Genomic DNA, 15,038 nt, shown 5'->3' on the forward strand with positions numbered 1-15,038 from the left:
ATCAGGGCTGCTCTGTTCAAAGCCATTACACAGAACAGGTAAGTATAACTGGTTTGTTATTTAAAAAAAAAAAAACTGTCCTTAGAATCACTTTAATTTTCTGAATAAAGTTACACTTTCTGCCTGTTGCCTATTCAGTTTACAGAGAAATGGAGTGCGGGCGAGGATAACATCAAACATCTCAAGTCTCCCGCATTTCGCCCTGCATGCACGGACACCCACGAGCGCAGGGCGATATCCCGGCAGGGCTGAGGACGGCAGTGTCAGAGGCGAGCGCAGCTGTCATGACTGAGAACAGAGGAGCAGCTATTTAGGTCCGGCTCACAGGCAGAGTGCTATCAAGTGCACTCCACCTGGGGGAGGAGGAGCCATACAGAGGAAGCACGCGGCTCTGCTCTCTACTGCAGCCGTGTGCTTCCTCTGTGTGACTCCTTCTCTCACAGGTGAAGTGCACTTGATATCACTCTGCCTGTGATCTGGTACTATGGAGGAAATAGTGGCTCCATTATCACAGTCTTGACAGCTGAGCTTTGACACTGCCGCCCTCAGCCCTGCTGGAATATCCACAGCATACCACAGAGCCCGGCATTCCACAGAGCCCGGCATGCCACAGAGACCGGACCACAAAGCCCGGCATGCCACAGAGCCCGGCATACCACAGAGACCGATAAAACAGATAACACAGAGCCCAGCATACCACAGAGACTGTCACTACAATGGCATGTCCTTGTTTATACATGTATGAATAAGGGCATGACATTTTCTGGCAGCCTAAATCATATGTGCTAGGGGTGCAACTATCCCCCAGCACATGACTGTAAATATTCCAGCATGTGTAGTGTTTCTGACTCCGACCACCATGACCACTTCAAATCATTTAAGTGGTCATGGTGGTTAGAGTGTTCCTTTAATATCTCCGAGAAGAAATAAACCTCTGTATACTAATTACAGTTTATTATCCTCTGGTTGTGTTAAATTAAGGGGGGGTGGGCCCGACGTGCGCAGGGGGGGGGGGGGGGGGGTTCTGCATGGAGTGCCACCTCCTGGAAATGAGTTTTTGTAGGTTGGGATGTCTGTAACATAATTCTATTCCTCTCCTTTCACCACCCACGTGAAGGCCCAGAAACACCCACGGTAACCCATAGACCGGTCCACATCAACTTCCACAGCTGCTACAAGTGACTCCCTAAGCAAGAAAACTATAGAATAGAAGAAACTACAGAGACTCAAAGGATCATGGGACATATAGTATCAAGACTGGTAAAAGGAGGAAACAGGAAGTCAGAGAACTTTGGAATTCAGCCAGGAGGAGGAGCAGCATCACAGACACAGAAATCTGCTTTATACAGGTAGGTTACACACAAACTGACAGCAGGCTTGTAATTCATTCACATACACAATGTATCTGTTTTGGGGAGGAAAAGCTGGAGATCTTCTTCAACTGTTAATAGTTATTTTGGTCCAAAAAAAACTATTTCAAAAACAGCTGCAGTGAGTGGCTGTGAGCCAAAATTAAGTTGAGTGTAATTTCCCATAACCCTGAATGTTGTGATCTGTGAGATGCACGTTCAGTCTTTTAAAAGTAGCCATACTCCCCACAGCTACCACCAATAGTGGAAGAGAGTTCACCATTCTCACCGCCCTTACAGTGAAGAACCCCTTACGCAGCTTAAGGTTAAACCACCTCTCTTCTAATCTCATTGTGTGGCCACGTGTCTTCTTGCACTCCTTGGGACTAAACAGTTTTCTACCTATGCTAGGATCGCCATTGAGGTATTTGTAAAATCGCCATCATGTCCCCTCTCAGGCGTCTCCTCTTCAAGGAGAATAAATTAAGCGCTTGTAATCGCTCCTTATAATTAAGGTCCTCCAATCCCCTTATTAGTTTAGTTGCCCTTCTTTGGACTCTTTCCAGTTCCAGCACATCCTTTTCCTTTCTGAGGATTTGCGACCAGAACTGGACAGAATACTCCAGGTGTGGCCGGACCAGGGTTTTATAAAGTGGCAACTAACTATATAAAGTTAAATGAAACATGGAGGTGTTACTGTGGTGGATAGTGAAGTATATACATTACACATAATGAAAGAGAAAAAAAATCCTACTGGCTTAAATGGAGGCCCATTTCTTGTAGTGCCTGTTCCTGTTCATCGCACAGCTTCTGCAACTGTTTTTTCTCAAGATGTAGCGTATCAAAGTCCTGTAGCGAAAAAAAAAGATATCTTCGTTTTTGAGGTAGATGAACACACACACAGCTACAGCAGTTTGATGAAGATATTAATTCCAGATTCTAAAAAAAACAAACAGCTGTAGCATTACAAAAGTCTATCAGTATAACCACTGCTACTTTACTGGAGTACGACTGCCTATGGAGGGGACATCACCCATGGCAGTGCTTAACTAGAACCTTCAGGGCCCCGGTCAAAGAAACCATGAAGGGCCCCCCTAGCCCCCTCCCACTGATCCTGTGTCCCTTTACTCCCATTGTGGGGCCCTTTATTACATTCCCGCAGTGGCCCACCTTCCTGCTGTCCTCCCATTGTGGCGGAATGCCAGAGCCCAGTCACAAGTCGTGGCCACTGTTCATCAGGAGGAAGAGGCCAGGAGCGCCAAAGAGGGACCAGAGAAGAGGAGGATCTGGGCTGCTTTGTGCAAAGCCATTGCACAGGGCAGATAAGTATAACATGTTTGTTATTTTTAAGCAAAAAAAAAGACTTTATTATCACTTTAGGCCAGCCATAGACAATTCAAACTATGTATGGGCAGACTGAATGTAACCAAGCTATCTATGGCCAGCTTTAGTCACCTGGCAGGGTCCAGAATCAAGGGAGTGCATTATTACTGCGAATGGCTGAAAACCTCCATGTCTGTTTTGCCACCTTAATGTATATAGTGTGGCTCAGAAGTGGTAGGAACCCATTTCAGCCAGGTTTTAGTACTGCACATAATATCTTTTGAGTTTTGTAGTTTACTCTAAAGTATTAGATATAACATTTTGGGGGTTTCAAAGAGGGTTTACATTTAATAGCAAGTTTAGATACAGTGAATATAAATAGTCTACACACCCCATGTTAAAATGTCAGGTTTCTGTGATGTAAAAAATGAGACAAAGATACATAATTTCTAGACCTCTTCCACCTTTAGTGTCGGTTCACACTGATTCGACACGACTTCGGGCGACTAATGCCGTCACCCGTGCACCGTGACTTTGGCGCGGCTTGCAATGACTTCACATAATGGAAGTGCAGGTACCTTTTTCTAAGTCGGAGTGACTTGAGTCGCTCCTGTTAGAAGGGTTCCTATTGCACAGCATGCTCTGCTACTTGTCAGGTGACCAAATGTAACCTATAAACTGTACATCTCAGTTGAATAACAAACTGAAATCTTTTAGGTGGAGGGAAGTAATAATAAAAAACTAAAATAATAATATGGTTGCATAAGTGTGCACACCCTTAAACTAATACTTTGTTGAAACACCTTATTACAGCACTCCGTCCTTTTGGGTATGAGTCTATCAGTCTATCATCTTGACTTGGCAATATTTGCCCACTCTTCTTTGCAAAAACCCTCCAAATCTGTCAGATTGCAAGGACATCTCCTGTGCACAGCCCTATTCAGATCACCCTACAGATTTTCAATAGGATTCAGGTCTGGGCTCTGGCTGGGCCATTCCAAAACTTTAATCTTCTTTTGGTGAAGGCATTCCTTTGTTAATTTGGATGTATGCTTTGGGTCGTTGTCATGCTGAAAGATGAAGTTCCTCTTCATGTTCAGCTTTCTAGCAGAAGCCTGAAGGTTTTGTGCCAATATTGACTGGTATTTGGAACTGTTCATAATTCCCTCTACCTTGACCAAGGCCCCTGTTCCAGCTATAGAAAAACAGCCCCAAAGCATGCTGCCACCGCCATGCTTCACTTTGGGTACAGTGTTCTTTTGGTGATATGCAGTGTTGTTTTTTGCGCCAAACATATCTTTTGGAATTATGGCCAAAAAGTTCAACCTTGGTTTCATCAGACCATAACACATTTTTCCACATGCTTTTGGGAGACTTCAGATGTATTTTTGCAAAATGTAGCCAGGCTTGGATGTTTTTCTTCGTAAGAAAAAGCTTCCATCTTGCCACTCCAGCCCATAGCCCAGACATATAAAGAATACAGGAGATTGTTTTCACATGTACCATACAGCCAGTACTTGCCAGATATTCCTGCAGCTCCTTCAACATTGCTGTAGGCCTCTGGGCAGTCTCCTTGACCAGTTTTCTTCTAATTTTTTCATCAATTTTGGAGGGATGTCCAGTTTTTAATAATGTCACTGGTGTGCCATATTTTCTTCATCTTGATAATGATCGTCTTCACTGTGTTCCATAGTATATCTAATGCCTTGGAAATTTTTTGTACCCTTCTCCTGACTGATACCTATTAACAATGAGATCCCTCTGATGCTTTGGAAGCGCTCTGCTGTAGGATGTGACTATGAGGTAGGATATGACTAAGAAAGTATTAGGAAAGACCTAGAACAGCTGAACTTTATTTGGAGTAATCAGAGGCACTTTAACCAGTTCCATGCCGGCGCATTGAAAAATAACGCCGGCAGGAACACTCCGTCAATCTGGGCGGGCGTCATATGACGTCCACCCGTTCCCGCTGTTCTCCCATCCCCCCTGGGGCACGCAGTGCGGTGAGCGGGGATACGGCGTGTCAGTCGGGACACAGCCCATCCCCGATCGGTGTAAAGAGCCATTAAAAAAATGGCTCTTTACCATGTGACCGGCTGTGTCCAATCACAACCGACCACATGCACTTCCCTCGTGAACGCTGTTTGTGCGCACCCCCAGGGGCGCGCAGAGTGGCGATCGGGGATGGAGAGTGTTAATCTAATCTGACACAGTCCATCCCTGATCAGGGTAAAGAGCCAATGAAACTTGCTCTTTACCACGTGACTGGCTGTGTCCAATCGCAGCCAGTCACAGAATGTCAAGAAACCCCTCTAACTAGCTGTTACCGTGTTCTCCTACTCACACACTGATCCTGTGTGAGGAGGAGATTGTGGTAGCAGCTAGTTAACGATTATAGTGAACCCTAAAACACACTGATTGCCCCCCCAATAAAGAGGACCTGTCACTAGCCCATCAAAGTACCTGTCACTAACCCATCAAAGTACCTGTCAGCAGCCCATCAGAGTACCCCAGTACCTGTCACCAGTCCATCAGGTACTCCGATGACAGGTATCGGGTACTCTGATGTGCTGGTGACAGATACTCAGGGTACTCTGATGACAGGTACTCGGGGTACTTTGAGTACCTGTCATTAGAGTACCCGAGTACCTGTCATCGGAGTTCCTATCATCGGAGTACCAGAGTACCTGTCACCAGCCCATCAGAGTACCGAGTACCTCTCTGTATCCCATCAGAGTACCCGAGTACCTGTCTCCAGCCCAGAGTACCCGAATACCTGTCTTCAGCCCATTAGAGAACCCAATTACCTCTCTGTAGCCCATCAGAGTACCCAAGTACCTCCCTGCAGCCCATCAGAGTACCCGAGAACATGTCATCAGTGTACCCATGTACCTGTCACCAGCCCATCAGAGTATCCAAGTGCCTGTTATCAGAGTACCCGAGTACCTGACACCAGCCCATCAGAGTACCCCAGTACCTGTCACCAGCCCTTTAGAGTACCTATCTGCAGCCCATCAGAATACCTGAGTACCTGTCTCCAGTCCATCAGGGTATCTGAGTACCTATCTGCAGCCCAATAGAGTACCTGAGTACTCCTGCCCATCAAAGTATCCGGTTACCTGTCTCCAGCCCATCAGAGTACCCAAATTCCTCTCTGCAGCCCATCATCGTACCCGAGTACCTCTCTGTAGCCCATCAGAGTACCCGAGTACCTGTCCCCATCCCAGAGCACCCAAGTACCTGTCTCCAGTCCAGAGTGCCCGGGTACCTGTCTCCAGCCCAGAGTGCCCGAGTACCTGTCTGCAGCACATCAGATTACCCGAGTACCTGTCTCTAGCCCATCAGAATACCCAAGTACCTCTCTGAAGTCCATCAGAGTACCCGAGTACCTTTCTGAAGCCAATCAGTGTACCTGAGTACCTGTCTGCAGCTCATCGGAGTACCTGAGCACCTATCTGCAGCCCATGCCTCCTAGATTATGTGTTTGGGTGTTTGCTTTCCAAAATGGGGTCATTTTATGGGGGTTTCCATTGTTCTGGTGCTTCAGGACCTTCAAAAGTGTGATTGGTTGTAATGAAATTATATGTGTAATTTATGCTCCTAGAACACCTGACGGTGCTCCTTGCATGTTGGGCCTCTGTATGTGTCCAGGCTGGGTAAAAGTCTCACACATGTGGTATTGCCATACTCAGGAGGAGTAGCAGAATGTATTTTGGGGTGTAATTGCAAGTATGCATATACTGGGTTTGAGAAATAACAATTCTCACAATTTTGCAATTTTGTGTAAAAAAAAAAAAATATATATATATTTATATTTCTTCATTTTCCCAAGAATTGTGGGAAAAAATTACAACTTCAAAAAAACTCACCATGCCTCTTACAAAATACCCTGGAATGTGTACTTTCCAAAAAGGAGTCATTTGGGGAGTATTTATACTGTCCTGACATTTCAGGGCCTCAAGAAATGAGATAGGCCGTCCGTACATCGGGTGTGATTAGGTGTGATCAATTTTCAATGATTGGCACCGTAGCTTGTAGACTCTATAACTTTCACACAGACTAAATAATAACCACTAATTTGGGTTATTTTTACCAAAGATATGTATTAGTATAAATTTTGGCCCACATTTATGAAAAAAAAATAATTTCTTTGCAAAATTTTATAATAAAAACTAAAACAAAATGTTTTTTTTTTTTTCAAAATGTTCGCCCTTTTTTCACTTACATCACTTATAAAACCAGCACCACAGTGCTGTAGTGACAGTACAGGCTGCTCCTGGGGGCACCTCCCCAGATATGCCAGGTGCATTGGGATCCCTCAGCCCCGTGCAGGTGGGCTTTGGGTCTAGTCCATGGCTTGATTCCCCCTCCCAATGTTGCCTTGGTTGAAAAACCACACTGATGTGGGAGAACGCAGTCTGTGGCATCATGCCCTGTGTTGGTTGCTCCTGCTCTGCAGTTCACCGTGGCAAAGATGGGCATTGGGTTGTCTCCCCCTTTTACATCACTGTGGTCCCCGTCTGCAGTTGACAAGCCCCTGTGGAGTGACTGGGATTTCGGCTATGCTCCTGTGCAATATTTGGGGCTGCTGGCAAGCGGTTTACCCCATGCAAGGTATGTTTGTATAGGAGGATACCTTTGGATCCCACGGTACAGTGGCTGTCCCCTTTGGTGTGCATGAGCCGGCTGGATCTGGCATACTTTGCTGCATTTGTGTCCAGGATTTGGGAGTGTCCACAGTGACCTTTTGTGATTTCACAGTGCTTTGCTGTACATTACCCTTTGCAGAGGCAGCAGATTGCTCCTCCAGTGGTGGAGCCTTCCGTTTCTAGATTGCATAACGCATGTGTGCTGCTGGTGTAGCGTTTTCCTTCTTTAAGCATCCTTCAGGGTAAATTTGGTCACCTGCTCTGGGTTTACCAATGGCCCATGCTTATGCAGCATGGTTTTTAACTCTGGACATGCGGAATCTGCCTCTGGCAGACCGATTGGTCCAGTACCTAAATGTATGTGATGCAGCCTTGGATGCTGCTCCTTCCAAGCTCTCCGTTCCTGCGGTGGTGCTTTGGATCAAATGCTGGGCTGCTGCCCAGACTTCGAAATGGGCCCTGGTAAACCAACCTTCCCAGGAGAATGTCTCCCTGGTGCTACCTTGGGCAACTTCTTCATGAACCTCACCAGCAAGAGTACCTCTCTTCCTCGGACCAAGTTGGGGATGGAATTGCCTTGGCAATTCTAGGTTTTCCTTACTTACAAACTGGAGACTTTTTTTTTTACTTCTCTAGCTCTTCTGACTAGGGCTTGAAGCCTTTCATTGCCCTGTGGCTCCTGGAGTATACAAGGCATGCAGATATGTCCACCTTGACTTGTAGGTTGCCCTATCCATTTAAGAAGGGCTGGACTCTTGGGTAGGGGTTCGTCTTGCTGGTCTCGGGTCCGGGGACCTCCCTCTTTCACCAGAGCGATTCTTGCTTTCCACTTTTCATCTTCCACAATTGCCCTTGACCTGTGAGGTGCAGTGCAGTGCAGGTCCTGTTTCGACAGGGGTGGTTGTCACTGTACCAGAGACGGAACAGCTTTGAGGTTTTTATACAACTCTGTTCATGGTCCCAGGACAGGTGTCAGGGTGCCAGGAAACCAGACCACATGGGGATGCAGGTAAAATAAAGCAGTTTATTGGAGCAAACAATAAACGCACAGCAAGAGTGAGAAAGTGGGAGCAGGAACAAGCTGGTGTAAAGTCCAGAAGCTGGTAGTCATCCAAGCCAGGGTTGAGTCCAGAAGCGGGTAGTCTGCTGATGCGGGGTCATCTGCCGATGCGGGGTCGAGAGCCAGGAGAGTCATCAGCCAAGCCAGGTAATTCACGGAGGAACACTGAGAACAGAAGACTGCTAGCAGAGATGCACCTTGGAGCACAAACACAAGGGCAAGGACTTCAAGCCATCAAGTGGTTGTCAGGTGTGCAGCATTATCACTGTGCGACGCCCAGGCAGCAGGCAAGTGATGATGCAATCAGAGTCTATAAGAGGCAGCAGTCTGCACATGTCCAAGATGGCTGCCAACAGGAGGGCAAGGTAGGACCTTGACCGTACCCTCCCCTCAACGGCCCCTCCACCGCAGAGCAAAAAATGGTTTCTGAGGAAAGCGAGCATTGAAAGCGCAGAGAAGGGCAGAAACATTACCACCAGCGGAGGGAACCCAGGAGCACTCCTCAGGACTAGAGGTGCGCATATTTACTGGTCTCATGATTCTCCTGTCAATTCGATTCGATTCCGCGATGCAATACAATTGAAGTTCTCAGATGAACATTTTTTTATTTTATCTGCTCTAAAAAAAAAAAAAAAAAAAAGGAAAGACAGTCCCTGCATGTAGCAAAGTCTGAAAACAACAGACAACAGTATTTTTTTTAGAACCGTAAATACGAAATGGCACAGCCCCATTTAGTACATTCCACCACTCCCCTGCACATTAAACAGTCGCCTTTACATTCCACAGCCCATTTACATCTGCAAGAAAAAGTATGTGAACCCTTTGAAATGATATGGATTTCTGCACAAATTGGTCATAAAATGTGATCTGATCATCATCTAAGTCACAACAATAGACAATCACGTCTGCTTAAACTAATAACACACAAAGAATGTTGTCATGTTTTTATTGAACACACCATGTAAACATTCACAATGCAGGTGGAAAAAGTATGTGAACCCTTGGATTTAATAACTGGTTGAACCTCCTTTGGCAGCAATAACTTCAACCAAACGCTTCCTGTAGTTGCAGATCAGACGTGCACAATGGTCAGGAGTAATTCTTGACCATTCCTCTTTTGTTTCAGTTCAGCAATATTCTTGGGATGTCTGGTGTGAATCGCTTTCTTGAGGTCATGCCACAGCATCTCAATCGGGTTGAGGTCAGGACTCTGACTGGGCCACATCAGAAGGCGTATTTTCTTCTGTTTAAGCCATTCTGTTGTTGATTTACTTCTATGCTTTGGGGCATTGTCCTGTTGCAACACCCATCTTCTGTTGAGCTTCAGCTGGTAGACAGATGGCCTTAAGTTCTCCTGCAAAATGCCTTGATAAACTTGTGAATTCATTTTTCCTTCGATGATAGCAATCCGTCCAGGCCCTGACGCAGCAAAGCAGCCCCAAACCATGATGCCCCACCAGCATACTTCACAGTTGGGATGAGGTTTTGATGTTGGTGTGCTGTGCCTCTTTTTCGCCACACATAGTGTTGTGTGCTTCTTCCAAACAACTCAACTTTGGTTTCATCTATCCACAGAATATTTTGCCAGTACTGCTGTGGAACATCTAGGTGCTCTTGTGCCAACTGTAAACGTGCAGCAATGTTTTGTTTGGACAGTAGTGGCTTCCTCTGTGGTATCCTCCCATGAAATCCATTCTTGTTTAGTGTTTTACGTATTGTAGATTTGCTAACAGGGATGTTAGCATTTGCCAGTGACTTTTGTAAGTCTTTAGCAGACACTCTAGGATTCTTCTTCACCTCAATGAGCAGTCTGTGCTGTGCTCTTGCAGTCATCTTTACAGGACGGCCACTCCTAGGGAGAGTAGCAGCAGTGCTGAACTTTCTCCATTTATAGACAATTTGTCTTAGCGTGTACTGATGAACAGCAAGGCTTTTGGAGATACATTTATAACACTTTCAAGCTTTATGCAAGTCAACAATTCTTAATTGTAGGTCTTCTGAGAGCTCTCTTGTGCAAGGCATCATTCACATCAGGCAATGCTTCTTGTGAAAAGCAAACCCAACATTACACAGCCAATTTACATACTATAGCCCCCCCCCCCCCTGCACTTCCAGGACAGCCCTGCCAGTGCACTCTAAAGTTAAAACAAATCAGTGTCAGTGCCTCTGTTTAGGGACCCCTTCCTATAGTGTGTAAGGGTTAATGTACACCGATGTCTCTACCTTATTATCTCTGATCTTTCATCGACGTCAGTCACGTGCACTCAGGCAGGGAGGTGGAGAACGGCCAGCCAGAGGGCACGTGAATGACGGCGCTAAAAGATCAGAGATAATAAGGTAGAGGCATCGATTTACATTAACCCTTACACACTGTAGGAACGGGTCCCTGAAACAGAGGCACTGACACTGATTTTTTTTTTAACTTTAGCGTGTACTGGCTGTCCTGGGAGATGCGGGGGCGCCGGGATTACATCATCTATGCATCTATGCAGCCGTTCCTCAGCATCGAATCTGAATTTTTCAAGGCTGAATCGCGATGCATCGATGCTATGATTAAATTTCAACACCCCTACTCAGGACCATAACCCTTCCAGTGCACCAGGTATTGAACCAGACCTCGGAACAGATGACAATCCAACATGCTGCTAACGTCATACTCATGATTGCCCCCAGGAATGGGACAAGGGCGAGGAAGTGAAGAAGTATAGCGATTGCAAACCAGTGGCGTCAAAAGTGACATGAGAATGACATTGGAGATACGCATGCCAGGGGGAAGACCAAGGGCATAGGCCACCGGGTTCACCTTACGGAGGATGCAAAGAGGCCCAACAAAACAGGGTGTCAGTTTTAGAGTGGGCACCCTGTGGTTGAGATTACAGGTCAACAATCACGCCCTCTCCCCGACCTGGTACGAAGGAGCAGAAAAATGACTCCGGTCTGCCTGGAGCTTCGTATGCTGTGCAGAGACCCGTGAAGACTCTTGAATCTGCACCAAGAGAAACGGAGGGCATGAAGATGATCCTCCACAGCCGGGATGTCCTGTGGCGAGAATGACTTGGGCAACACAACGGGTTGGAACCCATAATTGGCCCAGGGTAGCAGATCAAGCCAATTGTCTTGATGGTCAGAGAAATAGCAGCGGAGAAATTGCTACAGATCTTGGTTGGAAAGCTTAGCAGGACCATTGGACTGCCGATGGTAGGCCGAGGAGGAGGAGGAGAGTTGAATACCGAACTGGGAGAAAAAGGAACGCCAGAACTTAGAGACAAACAGGCTCCAATGGTCCGAAACAATCTCCTTAGGTAACCCCTGTAAACAGAAGACCTATCTGTCAAACACCAAGGCAAGCTCCTGAGCAGTAGGCAGTCGCTTAAACGGAACACAGTGGCACATTTTAGAGACCCAGCCAATAACCATGAGGATAACCATGCAACCTCGAGACACGGGAAGTTCCACAATAAAATACATGGTCAGGTGAGACCAGGGACACTTCTCATTGAGAATGGGATGCAGTAGGCACAAGGGAAGGTGTGGATGAGATTTGTTGTGAGCACAGACTGAAAAAGCAGCCACATATGCAGCAACATCAGTGTGGAGAAATGACCACCAGAACTGATGGGAAATAGCCCAGGACATGTGGTTCTTACCAGGATGACTGGCAGTCTTGGAATTGTGGTACGTGCGCAACAGTCTGATGCGCAACCCCTCAGGTACAAAACATTTGCCAGCAGGTCTCTTAGTGGGATCATCAGGTTGGGCAGCCATGATCTGTTCCCCAAGAGGAGAGGTTAAGTTGGTGCGGATGCCAGCCAGGATATAATCTGAGGGTATGACTGATGTCGGCACGGAGTCCTCCCTGGACAACTCAGAATACTGGCGAGACAAGGCATCAGCCTTAACATTCTTGGAGCCGGGCAAATAGGAGACCATGTAGTTAAAACGAGACAAGAATAAGGCCCATCTGGTCTGATGGCCTTAGCCTCTGAGAAATACGTCACATTCTTATGATTGGTGAGATTGAGAACTGGAACCATAGAACCTTCGAGCAAGTGTCTCGGCTCTTTGAGAGCCAGGATAATGACCAAGAGAGCTCTGTCTCCAATCTCGTAATTGCATGCAGCTGGAGACAGCTTCTTGGAGTAAAACCCACAAGGAAGTAAGGGTACATCGGGTGTCCAACGCTGAGACAGGAGTCGCCTCCTCCCGTCTCATACGCATCCACCTCTAGGACAAAGGAAAACCAGGATTGGGATAAGACAGAATGGGAGCCGAAGCAAAAGCAGCCTTTGGGGCCTCGAAAGCTTGGATGGCAGCAGGCGTCCAATTGTGGGAATCGCTGCCCTTTTTGGTCAGATCTGAGAAAGGTTTAGCCAAAGAGGAAAAGTTCCTGATAAATTTCCGATAGTAGTTGGCAAACTCAAGGAAACGCTAAATAGAACGGACATCACTGGGGCGAGGGCATTGTGGAACATCCAAAACCTTCTGTGGGTCCACGAAGAACCATTCAGCAGAAATGATGAAGCCCAAAAAGGCAACCTGAGACAGGTGGAATTCACATTTCTCAAGCTTACAGAAAAGTCCATTCTCAACTGTTCCAGCACCCGTCTGACAGCCAGGTAGCATGATCCAATGGAGTCCGAGTAAATCAAGATGTCGTCCAAATAGACCACCACGCATTGCTGCAACATATCACAAAAAACATCATTGATGAACTCCTGGAAGACAGCGGGCGCATTGCACAAGCCAAAGGGCATCACCAGATTCGTAATGATTAGGTAATAAAAGAGGTCTTCCACTCGTCGCCCTCCTTGATCCTTACAAGGTTATACGCGGCCTTTAGTTGAAGCTGGGTAAAGACCATTGCTCCCTTGAGGCGGTCGAACACGGTCGAACATATCAGTAATCAACAGAATCGGGTATGCATTCTTGACTGTGATGCGATTGAGGCCCCTATAATCAATGCAAGGTCCCAACTCAACTCCCTTTTCCTTTACGAAGAAAAAACAGGCACCCGCTGGAGAAGTGGACTTGCGAATGTGCCCCCAGGCAAGCGCATCCACAACGTACTCCTCCATTACCTTATTCTCCGGAAACCGAGAGAGGATAAACCCTGCCAGGAGGGGGAATGGTAAAAGGTTGCGAATCTAAGGCACAATCATTACGGACGATGAGGAGGAAGAGTACCAGCACGCACCTTGTCAAATACATCTTGATACTCACAATATTCAGTAGGCAACACTAAATCCGAGGAGGTACAAAGTACCTTAACAGGCCCATAGATACAAATAGCTCCCTAATGTGGAGACCAAGAGAGGATCTCGACCGACTGCCTATCAAAGGTCAGTTGTGTTTCTGAAGCCAAAGGTAACCCAAAAACAACGGAGTAGTGTGGGGACGAAATAACCTGGAAACAGGTCAACTCCATGTGAACAGCCCCTATTTCCATATCAACGCGGAACAGTCTCATAGGTAACCTGTGACGGTTGCAGGGGTCTGCCATTAATCACCTCGATAACTAGTGGAGAAACACGAGGCTGCAAGGGTATGGAATTTTCAGCAGAAAACGTACTGGCAATAAAATAACTGCCAGCATCGGAGTCTACCAACGCCTAGTTAACCACCAAACCCGTTGCCCAGGACAGGACAACTGTGATTAGTGGTTTATCTTTACGGGAAACAGGGGACGAGGAAATTACACCTAAGATCTGCCCCTGACAGGACCTTAGGTGCCAGCATTTCCCAGACAGGCCGGACAAAATTTTAGGAAATGCCCACCAAGACCGCAATGCAGGCACAGGCCCTCCCTCCTCCTAAAGGCCTGCTCAGCCTCGGAAAGGCGAGTGAACCCCAGCTGTATGGGATTACAGCCGAACGCACCATCACCAGAAAGCATTGGGGGAATGGGTGGGAAAGAAAACATAGGAGCCAATCTGGTAGGAAGTCTCTGCAGGAGCTCCTTAAATGATAGTCTCTCCTTGAGCCTGGAATCAATCAAAATCAGGAAGGAAATGAGAGCCTTGAGCTCGTCAGGGAGATCCTTGGCCGCAATCTTTCTTCAATGCACCGGAGAGTCCATGAGAGAAGACAGCCACCAGAGCCTCATTATTCCAGCCCACCTCTGTGGCCAGGGTACAAAATTTGATGGCATACTCGGCAACGGTTCGTATACCCTGTTGAATGGACAGGAGCAGCTTAGCAGCAGAGGCAGTAAGAGCAGGCACATCGAATACCCTACGAAAGGAGGCAGCAAAATTTGGGTAATCGAGTATCACAGGATTATTATTCTCCCATAAGGGATTCGCCCAAGCCAAGGCCTTGTCCAAGAGCAACAAGATTAGGAAGCCCACCTTTGACCTGTCAGAAGGAAGCACCTGAGGAACCATCTCACTGAGCGGGTAGTCTGATGACGCTGGATCGTCTGCCAATGCGGGGTCGAGAACCAGGAGAGTCGTCAGCCAAGCCAGGTCATACACCGAGGAACATGGAGAACAGAAGAATGCTAGCAGAGATGCAACTTGGAGCATAAACACAAGGGCAAGGACTGCAACCCATCAGGTGATAGATAGTCAGGTGTGCAGCATCATCACTGTAGGCAGCAGGCAAGTGATGAAGCAATCAAGAGTCTATAAGAGGCAGCAGTCTGCACATGTCCAAGAT

At 46.9% G+C, this 15,038-nt stretch overlaps 1 protein-coding gene across 1 annotated transcript in view; it reads right to left on the bottom strand.

Annotated features, from left to right (window-relative positions):
* Nucleotides 1-15,038, bottom strand: part of RUFY1 (RUN and FYVE domain containing 1) — a 372,133-nt gene that overhangs the window by 62,670 nt on the left and 294,425 nt on the right. Inside the window, exon 15 of the mRNA XM_082252884.1 lies at nucleotides 2,104-2,198. Within this exon, the coding sequence (XP_082109010.1) occupies nucleotides 2,104-2,198 (95 nt within the window). The remainder of the gene's footprint in view (nucleotides 1-2,103; nucleotides 2,199-15,038) is intronic.

The sequence above is a fragment of the Pelophylax lessonae genome, assembly GCF_965119305.1.
Source record: "Pelophylax lessonae genome assembly, chromosome: 4".
In the NCBI taxonomy this organism is placed as follows: Eukaryota; Metazoa; Chordata; class Amphibia; order Anura; family Ranidae; genus Pelophylax; species Pelophylax lessonae.